The following is a 13,062-nucleotide window of genomic DNA, read 5'->3' as shown; positions in this document are numbered from 1 at the left end:
CCCATTCTCAACCTCAAGGCATTGAACAGGTTTGTGAAAGTTTCCAAGTTCCGTATGGAAACCCTTCGCTCTATAGTTCTGGCCTTGGAACCTGGGGACTACATGGTCTCCCTGGACATATAGGATGCTTACCTGCATATTCCTATAGCAGTGTCACATCAGCAATACCTGAGGTTTGCGATTGGCAACCTCCATTACCAGTTTCGGGCGTTACCTTTTGGTTTAACTACGGCTCCGCGAGTCTTCACCAAAGTTATGGCGGTGATGACGGTGGTACTCCGCCGTCAAGGGGTCAGGATACTGCCGTATATGGACGACTTGTTAATCCTGGCAAATTCCCCAGAACTTCTCCTACGTCATCTGGATATGACTGTCCGGTTTCTACAAGCCCACGGGTGGCTCATCAACTGGAAGAAATCCTCCCTGGTCCCTGCGCAGAGCATGGTGCACCTGGGAGCGCTATTGGACACTCACAACCAGCGGTTGTTCTTGTCTCAGGAGAAAGTCCTGAAGCTTCAGGACAGGATTCGTTGCTTCCTTTCTCGTCCGCAAGTGTCGATGCATTCGGCGATGCAGGTGCTGGGCCTCATGGTATCAGCATTCGACATGGTGGAGTATGCTCAATTCCATTCTCGCCCCCTCCAGAGGCTGATTCTAGCCAAGTGGGACGGCCTGCCTCACCGGATCAGGTCTCACATGATCTCATTGACTCCGGAGGTCCGTCTGTCGCTGTACTGGTGGCTCCAGGACCAATGATTGCGCAGGGGCCATCCCTTCTGGATATCTGTCTGGGTCCTGTTGACCACAGATGCCAGTCTAAGAGGTTGGGGAGCGGTGATCGAGCAACACTCCCTTCAGGGTCGGTGGACCAAGGAGGAATCTCTCCTCTCGATCAACATTCTGGGACGGCCCGCCGTGGTGCAACCCTTGAACAATTGTGCAAGGCGGCTGCGTGGTCCTTTGTGAACACGTTTATAAGGTTCTAAGCCTTCGATACTGCCGCTTCCCAGGATGCTTCCTTTGGACGCCGGGTTCTTGTGCCTGCTACAGTGCGTCCCCTCCCATAAGGAACTGCTTTAGGACATCCCCTATGTCTTTCCTTGTGGAGCCCAGTGTACCCCGCAGCAGAAAACGAGTTTTATGGTAAGAACTTACCTTTGTTAAAACTCTTTCTGCGAGGTACACTGGGCTCCACAAGGCGCCCACCCTGACGCACTTAGCTTCTTTGGGTTGGTATGGCATTAGCCGCTGACACGTCTCCTGTCGTGAGAATGCGGTGTTGTGGCTACTAACCGTTGTCGTCTCTTTTCCTGCTACTGCATTGGGCTGGTTAACTAAAAATTGAGCTCCTGTGCAGGGAGGCGGGGTTATAGAGGAGGCGGTGCTATGCATTCTGGGAACAGTCAAAGCTTTTGAGCCTGTTGGTGCCTCGGATCAAGATCCTACTCTACACCCCTATGTCTTTCCTTGTGGAGCCCAGTGTACCTCGCAGAAATAGTTTTAACAAAGGTAAGTTCTTACCATAAAACTCGTTATTCCGATTTGGAAGCCTTTAATTAGCCAGCATCACTTGTATGGTGTGGCTTATGGGGTTCTGTGGAGTGCCACTGTCTGGTATAGAGGGAGTTGATTGATTGAGGATGTAAACTGTATTTTCTACAAGATTGTTCTGGGAAGAACAGATAATGGAAAGTTCACCATGAATAATAACAAGTGGTCCGGCCAATGTGATTCCCTTCCTTTTGGGCAAAAGACTTTAATTAAAATAAACAAAGGTTATGTATGGGCTGGGACTGCTGTTGTGGCTCCAAAATGTAGGGTACGCAAATAAGGAAGATGCAGAGTCACAACTACACTTCTATCTAAGCAAATGTAACTGCGCTGTAGCTGGGCTTTGTCACGTGGGCAGAGTTCAGTTATAGCATCTCATCATAACTTTGGGCTTTGTAGAGTCTCATACATTTTGATCATATCTGCACTTATATCTGAAAAAGCGTAACTATTGCTAACCTCACTGGTTTTACGTTGGCAAAAACAAATGAGGGTTGTACATTTGTGTAGATATGCTTGTTCCAGATGTAGCTTTTGAACCTACAGTAATATAGAATATTTATTTATTAAGAATTTTTTATATGGTGCACAACTGCACACACATTTCTCAGCGCTATACAGAGAATGTTTGGTCAGTCCCTGTCCTAGAGGAGCTTGCAATCTATATGCATTATCTGTGTATTTGTTTCTATGCACTTACATCCAATTACTGTCCTCCTCTGCATCAAGCCCATAGAGTTTAACATTCGTTATATTCCAAATTACAAAATTATGTAATATATGCTATTGAGTGTCTATGGGGGTAATTCCGAGTTGATCGCAGCAGGAATTTTGTTAGCAGTTGGGCAAAACCATGTGCCCTGCAGGGGAGGCAGATATAACATGTGCAGAGAGAGTTAGATTTGGGTGTGGTGAGTTCAATCTGCAATCTAATTTGCAGTGTAAAAATAAAGCAGCCAGTATTTACCCTGCACAGAAACAAAATATCCCACCCACATCTAACTCTCTCTGCACATGTTATATCTGCCTCCCCTGCAGTGTACATGGGGGGTAATTCCAAGTTGATCGCAGCAGGATTTTTGATAGCAGTTGGGCAAAACCATGTGCACTGCATTGGAGGCAGATATAACATTTGCAGAGAGAGTTAGATTTGGGTGGGTTATTTTATTTCTGTGCAGGGTAAATACTGGCTGCTTTATTTTTACACTGCAAATTGAACACACCACACCCAAATCTAACTCTCTCTGCACATGTTATATCTGCCTCCCCTTCAGTGCACATGGTTTTGCCCAATTGCTAACAGAATTCCTGCTGCGATCAACTTGGAATTACCCCCCATGGTTTTGCACAACTGCTAAAAACGTTCCTGCTGCGATCAACTTGGAATTACCCCCTATATGTGCTAGTTGAACTAAAAGTTATGTTAATCTGTTTCCTCCTTCTGTAATATTTGTTCTATAGAAAGATTCAAACATTATTTTATTTATTTAATAATAATTATTTTTGTTTTTAACAAATTATCAAGCAGTAGGTGTTGAATAACCATTTTCTTAATAGGATGCTATTGCCACATAATGTTTACTGATGTCTAGACTCGGACAGTGGGAAACTGATGGTTGTGCTCTTCCATCTGTAATGGTTAGCATTACTGCCTCACAGCACTGAGGTCATGGGTTCAAATCCCACCATGGCCCTAACTGTGCGGAGTATGTATATTCTCTCCGTACTGGTGTGGGTTTCCTCCCACAATCAAAAGATATACTGGTAGGTTAATTTATTTATTTATTAACAGTTTCTTATATAGCGCAGCATATTCTGTTGCGCTTTACAATTAGAACAACAGTAATAGAACAAAACTGGGTAAAAACAGACAGACATAGAGGTAGGAAGGCCCTGCTCGCAAGCTTACTATCTATAGGGTTAATTGGCTCCCAACAAAAAAATTATCCTTAAATGTAAAGGGCCGTATTCACGGCACAATTTGGGGAGAGATCTGTGCTGAGCGGTTTGCTCAGAACACCTCTCCCCTCGCTCAGCATAGCGCGATGTGTGCTGAGCGTGCGGGGGGAGACGGGGGGCCGTTCGTTTCACCCAGCGGGTGAAGTGAGCGACCTGCTAGATCTAGCACCAGCTGCGCATCACTATCCCTCTGAGGGGTACATACGGAGTGATCACTGCTTAAAATCTAAGCAATTTAGTCAGATTGCTTAGATTTTAAGCAGCGATCGCTCCGTGAGTACCCCACTTTAGTGTGTGTCTGTACATGTGTTTAGAGCAGACTAGATGGTCCAAGTGGTTCTTATCTGCTGTCAAATTCTATTTTACTATCTGTTCTCCCTCCACAGCTTATTGAGCGCTACTTGCAGAGTACCCATGCTCCTACCCACAGTGATTACACCATGACCTTGTTGAATGTTTTTCGGCTACAGAAAGATGGCGAGAAGAATAATTTTCGAGCAGATCTTCCCAACAGGTCTGTACAGTACCATAATCCATTCATATTCACTAAATGGATACACATGGTCTCGTGTTAATACATTAGTTTGTCTGTCAGTTTTTCTATATATTTTAGCAGTTTGTTACTGTTTAGGGAATAAGTGGCATTTTGCAGTTTACAGCTTTTACTAATCTTAGCTCATATTTAGCCTTAGGGCTTTGTTGTTGGGGAGCATTTAACAATGAGTGTGTACACCCCACAGCAATCCACATACTAAATGTCTGAGTAACAGCAGTATGTAATTATCCCTATAAAATCATTATAAATGTATTGTTACTCTATACATCCATTTGAGGGACACTGGATACACTGGGGTATAGAGTGCTGGTCAGGAACTTGGGCACTTAAATGTATCAGTGAATGCTCCAGCTCATCCCAGTCTATACATTATTTGCTGTCAAGGACTCTGCTCAATTGGAGATCCTGCTTAATGAAGCATGGAGGGCCGAGGCCATAAAACACAGAAACAATGAAACAGAAAGGTGAAAGTGTCTTGCAAATACTAGTCAAAAGCTGTGTGAAATCTGGTTGATTTGGCAACTAAATAAAATGTTTTCATACTGACCTGTCCTGGTGTACCCCAGAAACCTAGCCTGTGAGTATACAGAGCTTAGGGGCTTCCTTCGGGTATGTCTAGGGTAATGGGATGCCTCTGTGGAAAGGGGCAACTGCTATAAATCAGCCAAATCCTATTGTCTGTTACAAAGATATATTGGGTGCTTAGTTATCAATATATTCCATTTTTTAAGTGTATTTGAGCAATGTCTAGAGCAATCTTACTTCACTTGCCCAATCTGTCCTTCCCTAAAATCAATCATACTTTCTTCCAAAGGATGCTGTTGTGGCATGGTTCTCGTCTCTCTAACTGGGTTGGTATCCTTAGTCAGGGCCTGCGGGTGGCTCCTCCTGAGGCTCCAGTAACTGGGTACATGGTAAGTGGCCTTCTGGGCATTTAGCATCGTCTACTTAATAGATCAGTAATGTTCTAGGATGTCAAACCTATGAATTTGGAGCATGGTACTATTCTCCAATTAGCAATACAACTATTTGTTCATAATACAAATCATACATTCATACCTTTATATAAGATTTAATATAAACAGATTAAATAACCCTTTCTCTAGCATCCATAAGGGATATTGGGGGAATCTAGTATGATGGGGTATAGACGGGGTCCAAAGGAGCCGGTGCACTTTAAATTTCTTCAACTGGGTGTGCTGGCTCCTCCTCTCTATGCCCCCTCCCACAGGCAGTTTAGAATTAAGTGCCCTCAGGAGAGGACGCACATCTCTGAGCTCCAGAGAGTTTTCTTCACTTTCTTTTAAATGTTTATTATTTTCAGTATGCTGTATACCTGCAACAGTATACCTGCACCGTGGGAGTTTGGGGAGGGGAAGGGGTGCAGAGCCGCTTCCCGGCTGCAGGACCACCGTCCTGAGAGGTTGTTGTACAGCGGGGCACTGCGCCTTTGCGGTCACAATTTCAGCACACCGCACATCCCTAACGATAGCCTGAAGGTGACATCAGTGGTGAGTACAAATAGGGGGCCCTGCTAGGGGGGTCCCCGGTTCATGGTGCAGCAGAACGCGCGGGCGGCATATGGGACCCTCCCTGGGGGGGGCCCACTATAACCCCCCCTGTGTACACTGGCAGCGGTGTGGGTAAAACTAGCACTTGTGTGATGTTTTTTTACTCATGGGAAGACACTTGTCAGTATAAATATGACTGAAACTCCAGCACCATTACAGGGGGGGCGGAGCTTCCTCAGAGCGGGACCAGCTGCGTTTTGAGCTTTCCTTTGCTTACAGCTGCAGCAGCAGGCACACACAGCTCCACCAGACACTCAGGATACGCAGTAAAACTGGTACATGGGTGTAGGGGGAGAGACGCTATTGTACACTAATCTGTGTCCTGGAAAGGACAAAACACAGGTGTTTCACCGTGATATATCAGCTTGCAGCCTCACTGGGGCTGCTTAGCTTGGGTGAGGGGACTGGGGGGTGGGTCAAGAGCCTTCCTCGCTAGGAGCTATAAAAAACATGATGTCAGATATGCCATCTCAGCTCACTGCTAATGCTCAAAAAACTCAACAATTGCAGCAGGCTGTTGCAGACCTGGCAGATTCAGATGAGGAAATACTGGAGGACGGGGAGGAATTGGAACCTACTGTATTACTGCGGATTCCCCTTCTGCACAGGGTATTGAACCCCTCATTTTAACTATATGGGATGTGATAAAACTCCCTCTAGAGGACGCTGCGACACAGCAGTCATTTTTCTTCACACAGAACACGCCCAGTGTCACTTTCCCTGATTCTGCAGAGTTAGATTACCTGTTAAAGTTAGCCTGGATAAATCCAGATACAAAATACCAAGTGTCAAAACAGTTTTTACACACTTTCCCATTTGCTCCTGAAGGCATAAAATTCTGGGAAGAACCCCCGGCTGTGGCTGTATCAGTCTCACGCCTATCCAAAATTGCGGTGCTGCCGGGGTCGGGCTCCTTCACTATGAAGGACCCTGGGAATAGGAAGATAGAGACAACACTAAAGTCTATCTACACAACAGCGGGTATGTCTCAAAGACCAGTCATAGTGGGTTGCTGGATGACTCATGCCATTCATACCTGGGCTACTCCGATTCAGGAGGGCCTCTCGGGATATACCCCTGGTCACTACAGTGACTCTCCTGAAACACATTCAGGACACAGCACGTGTTCTGTTTGACTCTCTCAAGGAGATGTGCAATATTAATGCTAGGACCACTGCTATGGCAGTGTCGGTGCGCAGGGCTTTGTGGTTGCGTCAGTGGATAGCGGACACAGATTCTAAGTGCAGTGTCGAGTCTCTCCCCTTTTCGGGGGATTGGCTTTTCGGGGTAGAATTGGATACGTGGATTTCTAAAGTTACTGCAGGGAAATCCACGTTTCTCCCCTCTAGGGCGCCGCCGGCTAGGCGTTCCTACCTGGGGCCGTCTACCCAGTCCTTTCGGTCTAACAGGTTTAGATCTAGGGCCAGAGGTGCCTCCAACATGGCTAGAGGCACCAGAGGTAAGACAAGAAAACCAGCAATCGCCAGTTCTCAGGAGAGCACCGGTTCAGCTTCCACTAAGACATCAGCATGACTGTGCCCACTCATCCCGAGGGAATCTCGAGGTGGGAGCCCGGCTGCGTCACTTCAGCCACATCTGGGAAAATTGATGTTCCAACTCCGGGTCCTGGGGGTCAATGTTGTCCCTTACCTGGACGATCTTCTGATAAAAGCAAGATCCATGGAGCTTTTATTGCTCCATATAGGCCGCACTATCCAGCTTTTGTCCCACCACGGGTGGATCCTCAATTTACAGAAGTCCCACCTGGAGCCAACTCAAAGGCTCCTGTTCCTGGGAATGTTGCTGGATACTGGGGCCCAAAAGGTGTTTCTCCCAGAGGACAAGGCAAGAACACTTCAGGAGATGGTCCACATGGTTATCTGTCCTTCTCGGGTATCCATCCATCTTTGTATAAGATTGTTGGGGAAAATGGTTGCCTCGTATGAGGCGATCCAGTATGGAAGGTTCCATGCCAGGACTTTTCAGTTGGACCTCCTGAGCAAGTGGTCCGGATCACATCTTCAGATGCACCTGATAATTCGGCTGTCACCTCAGGCCAGGATTTCTCTCCTGTGGTGGCTGCAGTCCTCCTACCTACTGGAAGGCCAAAGTTTCGGGATCCAGGACTGGCTCCTCCTCACAACGGATGTGAGCCTGAGAGGATGGGGAGCTGTCACCGAGGGGGTTCAGTTCCAGGGCAGGTGGTCAGCCCACGAAGCCCTCCTTCCGATCAACATTCTGGAACTTCGGGCGATCTACATTGCCCTGCTTCAGGCCTCTCCTCTGCTCAGGAATCTCGTGATCCAGGTACAGTCGGATAACACCACTGCAGTGGCATACATCAATCGACAAGGGGGGACAAGAAGCAGGCCTGCATGCGAGACGTGTCAAAGATACTCCTCTGGGCAGAAAGAAATGCAAGAGCAATGTCCGCAATCCTCATTCCGGGATTAGACAACTGGGAAGCGGACTTCCTGAGTCGTCACAATCTCCACCCGGGAGAGACGAGGCTTCGCCATCAGGTGTTTCAGCAAGTCATAGACCGGTGGGGCTGCACACAGATGGACATGATGAATGCACTGACGTCGCCTTGGCCTTACCGGCTGGTCTACCTGTTTCCTCCGATTCCATTGCTCCCAAGAGTGCTCAAGCGAATCCAGAATCAAAGAGTACAGGCAATTCTGATTGCCCCGGATTGGCCTCGGAGGGCATGGTACGCAGATCTTCAGGATATGTCTGTCGAAGACCCTTGGCCTCTGCCACTGCGAAGAGATCTTCTTCAACAAGGACCATTCGTCTACCTGGACTTATGGTGGCTTTGTTTGACGGCTTGGAGGTTGAGCGGAACATCCTAGCTCACAAGGGCCTTTCCAAAAAGGTTATTGCTACCATGGTTCAGGCCAGGAAACCTGTGACGTCAAAACACTATCATCATATCTGGAGGAGATATGTCTCTTGGTGCGAGTAATGCACGTATCCGCCTGTGGAGTTTCACTTGGGACATTTCCTCCGTTTTCTGCAAGCTGGTGTGGATAAGGGCTTATGTCTGGGTTTCATTAAGGTCCAGATTTCGGCCCTCTCAATATTCTTCCAGAAGAAATTGGAGGTATTGCCAGAAGTTGACCTTCTTGCAAGGGGTGCTTCGCATTCAACCCCATTTTGTGCCACCCACGGCACCCAGGGATTTGAATGTAGTGTTGGAATTTCTATAGTCCTCTTGATTTGAACTTCTGATGTCGGTAGAAGACAAGTACCTCACGTGGAAGACGGTGATGTTATTGGCCCTGACTTCTGCTAGGCATGTCTCAGAATTGGGGGCCTTATCATGTAAAAGCCCTTACTTGGCCTTTTATGAGGACAGAGCGGAACTCAAGACTAGGCAGCAGTTTCTGCCGAAGGTTGTCTCTGCGTTCCACTTAAATCAACCTATTGTGGTTCCATCAAGTTCTGACGCTTCTGCTCCTCCGGAGGCATTGGATGCTGTGCGAGCCTTGAAGATCTATGTCAAGAGAATGGCTCAAATCAGAAAGACTGATTCCTTGTTCGTGCTCTATGATGTGCAGAAAAAGGGTTGCCCTGCTTCAAAGCAGTCCATTGCTCACTATTCAACAGGCCTATGCGTCTGCAACCTTACCTGTTCCTAAGTCTCTGAAGACCCACTCTACAAGATCGGTGGGCTCTTCCTGGGCGGCTGCCTGTGGAGTCTCGGCCTTGCAACTATGCCGAGCTGCTACAAGTTCAGGGAAAAACACCTTTGTGAAGTTCTACAGCAGGCCTGGCCAACCTGTGGCTCTCCAGATGTTGTGAAACTACACATCCCAGCATGCCCTGCCACAGTTTTAGCATTCCCTAATAGCAAAACTGTGGAAAGGCATGATGGGACTTGTAGTTTTACAACAGCTGGAGAGCCACAGGTTGGCCAGACCTGTTCTACAGGTTTGATACCCTGGCCAAAGAGGATTCCCAGTTTGGGCAGGCGGTGCTGCAGACGTCTCTTTGCACATTCCCGCCCGTTCTGGAAGCTTTTGGGACGTCCCCATCGTACAAGATTCCCCAATATCCCTTATGGATGCTAGAGAAAATAGGATTTTAATTACCTAGCGGTGAATCCTTTTCTCGTAGTCCATAAGGGATATTGGGCGCTCGCCTCTGTGCGTTGACTTGTCTCCAGGTTGTCTTTTATATCGTTGCCTGTTCAGCTGTTGCTGTTTTGCTACCAGCCGTTGCTGGTTGTTTTATGTTCGTGGTGTGCTGGTGTGTAAATCTCACCACTCGTTGTGTTCCTTCTCTCAAGTATGTCTTTTCTCCTTCGAGCACTGTTTTAACTATAACTGCCTGTGGGAGGGGGGCATAAAGGGGAGGAGCCAGCACACCCAGTTGAAGAAATTTAAAGTGCACTGTCTCCTTTGGACCCCATCTATACCATCATACTAGATTCCCCCAATATCCCTTATGGACGGCAAGAAAAGGATTTACCGGTAGGTAATTAAAATCCTATTTTTTTGCAGTGACAATGTGTTTTATGGTTACATAAGAACACATGATGCAAAGTGATACATTAGGCACATTCTGAGAACGTTGCTTATATTAATAGTGACATTTACTTTTCTCATGTAGAAGAAAGGAACTGCCTCAGGCAGAGATGCTCATAGCCTGTCAGGGATAATGTATTCAGAACATTGGGAGATTTTCTTTTCTGGATTTTTCAAATTACATCACTGGTATTGGGGAATAGGTAGGGACAGGATAACTTAGGGGTCTATTTACTAAGCCTTGGATGGAGACGTACCAACCAATCGGCTCCTAGCTGCCATGTTACAGGCTGTTTGAAAAATGACTGGAGCTGGTTGGCTGGTACTTTATCTCCATCCAAGACTTAGTAAATAGACTCCTTAGTGCCCTTAAGGATGTGGCCATATTTACCAAATTGATCCTTGCAATGAGAGATATCTTATAGGGATGTTTAGATATGTTACTGGTGCTTTAATCACTTTTAAAGGTGGATATCATTAAAATTGTGTTGTTTTGAGATCTAGAGGTTTTAACCCTGGGTATTTGTGAGATCCAAATGACCACCTAATTTAAATTCAGCTCAAGTCAGTTTTAGGACAGCAGTAATGCCACAGTTTACTCCTCCAGAGATGTGGGATATAAGAATGTGGATCATTTTTGCTCAACAACTCAGACCTTAAAACCTGAGGGCTTCCAAAATAAAGACTAAGGTTAACAGTGCTCTCAGCAGTAGAAAGTGCTGCAGTATGGTCCACCCCACCTACATCTGTAATCTTCTATTATCTAGTAGATATGCACAGGTGCCGCAAGGGAGGAGGGTGTGTCAACAGGTACTCATTACCTTTGCCCAGAGCAGCACTAGACTGAGGTGAAGGAATAGTAAATGGTTGGCGTGGCCATGCCCAACAACACTGAGGGCTGCAAGATGTCTCCGCAGCCCTGCAGGTTTGTTCTGTAACTCAGATAACGTTTTATTTAACATGGTTCGTTGTACTGATCTAAATTACAAGTATGTCCTACAAAATAATATACAGGTTGAGTATCCCATATCTGGAATGCTCGGGACCAGGAGCATTCCGGATATGGGATTTTTACAGATAATGGAATACCTGTTATCCGGATGGGTCCCTGGAGTCCGGGGGGCGTCAGCGGGGTGGTTCTGGAGGTCCGGAACGTCGGCAGGAAGGGGGGGCACGACGGGTAATGGCAGCACTGACAGTGAGGGAATGGCTGCAAAGCCACTCTCCCACCTGTCTGTGATTGGCCGCGGACGCCAGTGACAACATGACGCCAGCCGCGTCATGACATCACTACAGGGGTGAAATATTCAATTTTTTGGAATATTTCGGGTCCCGACCTGTAATACAATATAGGATTGGCAGTATCTTAAATGATAAACTATTTGTTCCAGCGAAATCTAAGAGGACCTCTTACATTGATGAAAAGCACTAGGAAAGTGAAGCTTCTTTAGAACAAGCACAGCCCTTACTTTCAGTTGTACATTATTGTTGCTTTTAGTTTGTGTTGTTAGTCAGGAAAAATGTGATATTGTTCATTAAACAAAAACAAAAAATGGGAAGCAATGTAAACATAGTTTAGTTTCCTTACATGCTAATGTATTTGTTCTCCTCAGTTTGGAAAAGGAATATATTTTGCTGATGTCTCTTCCAAGAGTGCAAATTATTGCTTTACAAGCCGTGATAAGAATGTGGGAATCCTGCTGCTCTCTGAGGTAAGACCACCTCGGCATTTTATTCATACTGAATGTCACAGCTACAGAAATGATTTGTCATATCTAAAGTTGGTGAGTTAAGTGAGCAATCAAATATTTCTTGGGATTGGCTCATTGTGGTTATCATCAGACTGGGTGACCTTGGCCTGATGTCCATTAAATATGGCAAGTATAATTTCTGCAGTTGTCACAGGTCCTTGTGTTGTCTTACACACAGAATGATGTGGTATATTCTGTGCAAACTCATGTATATGTAACGCTGATGCAGTGTGCATATCTTTGCTCCTTGGTTACTGTTGGCCATGTGGGTCTTGTTTCCCCAGTAAAATGAATGTATGTTTCATATAAGCCTACACCTTATACACACAGCCTGAAGGTAATTTTATACAATACGTCTAATCATTTTGTGCATGAACAAAGTGTGTGTACATTGAACCATCGAGAAAGTAAAGGTATCACTATCTCTGTTGCACGCAAAAAAAAGGATTTTGTTACTTACCGATAAATCCATTTCTCTGAATCATCTAGGGGACACTGGAGTCCTATACAGTAGGGTTGTGAAGCTTGCAACCGGAGGTGTGGCACAATCTAAAATTAGCATTGTCTGCACAGCCGGCTCCTCCCCCTTCACATCCCTCCTCCCTCAGTTTGGAAAATTCGACTGAGAGAATAGGACATGATACTATAGCACATGGCGAGGAACCGAACCATACAACATATTAAACAGCATTCAAGAAACTCGTAACCGAGAAACTAATGGCGTTTGTATGAACTGTTTGAACAAGAACTGTGAACACAGCAGGGTGACAGCACCGAGGCGGGCGTCCAGTGTCCCCTAGAGGATTCAGAGAAATGGATTTATCGGTAAGTACCAAAATCCTCTTTTCTCTTTCATCCACTAAGGGACACTGGAGTCCTATACAGTAGGGGACACCCCAAAGTTATCTCCCAGGGAGGGAGTGCTGTCAGTGGCCTGCAAACCTTAACGTCCGAACTTAGAAAACTCGGACGTGAAGGTATCAAACTTGCTAAATTTCGCGAACGTGTGGGCTGAAGACCACTTCGCCGCTCTGTAGAGTTGAGTAGTAGAAGTACCTCTGGCAGCCGCCCATGAGGCACCCACTGATCGGGTGGTATGCGCACCCATCTGCACCGGAACCTGTTTGCCACAGGAAATATGA

General features: G+C 46.3%; 1 protein-coding gene across 1 annotated transcript in view; it reads left to right on the top strand.

The window, feature by feature from the left end:
- Nucleotides 1-13,062, top strand: part of PARP2 (poly(ADP-ribose) polymerase 2) — a 145,054-nt gene that overhangs the window by 107,757 nt on the left and 24,235 nt on the right. Inside the window, exons 15-17 of the mRNA XM_063913453.1 lie at nucleotides 3,897-4,024; nucleotides 4,881-4,980; nucleotides 11,783-11,881. Of these exons, the coding sequence (XP_063769523.1) occupies nucleotides 3,897-4,024; nucleotides 4,881-4,980; nucleotides 11,783-11,881 (327 nt within the window). The remainder of the gene's footprint in view (nucleotides 1-3,896; nucleotides 4,025-4,880; nucleotides 4,981-11,782; nucleotides 11,882-13,062) is intronic.

The sequence above is a fragment of the Pseudophryne corroboree genome, chromosome 1 (assembly GCF_028390025.1).
Source record: "Pseudophryne corroboree isolate aPseCor3 chromosome 1, aPseCor3.hap2, whole genome shotgun sequence".
Taxonomy (NCBI): Eukaryota; Metazoa; Chordata; class Amphibia; order Anura; family Myobatrachidae; genus Pseudophryne; species Pseudophryne corroboree.
This window is presented reverse-complemented; position numbering and strand designations above follow the sequence as displayed.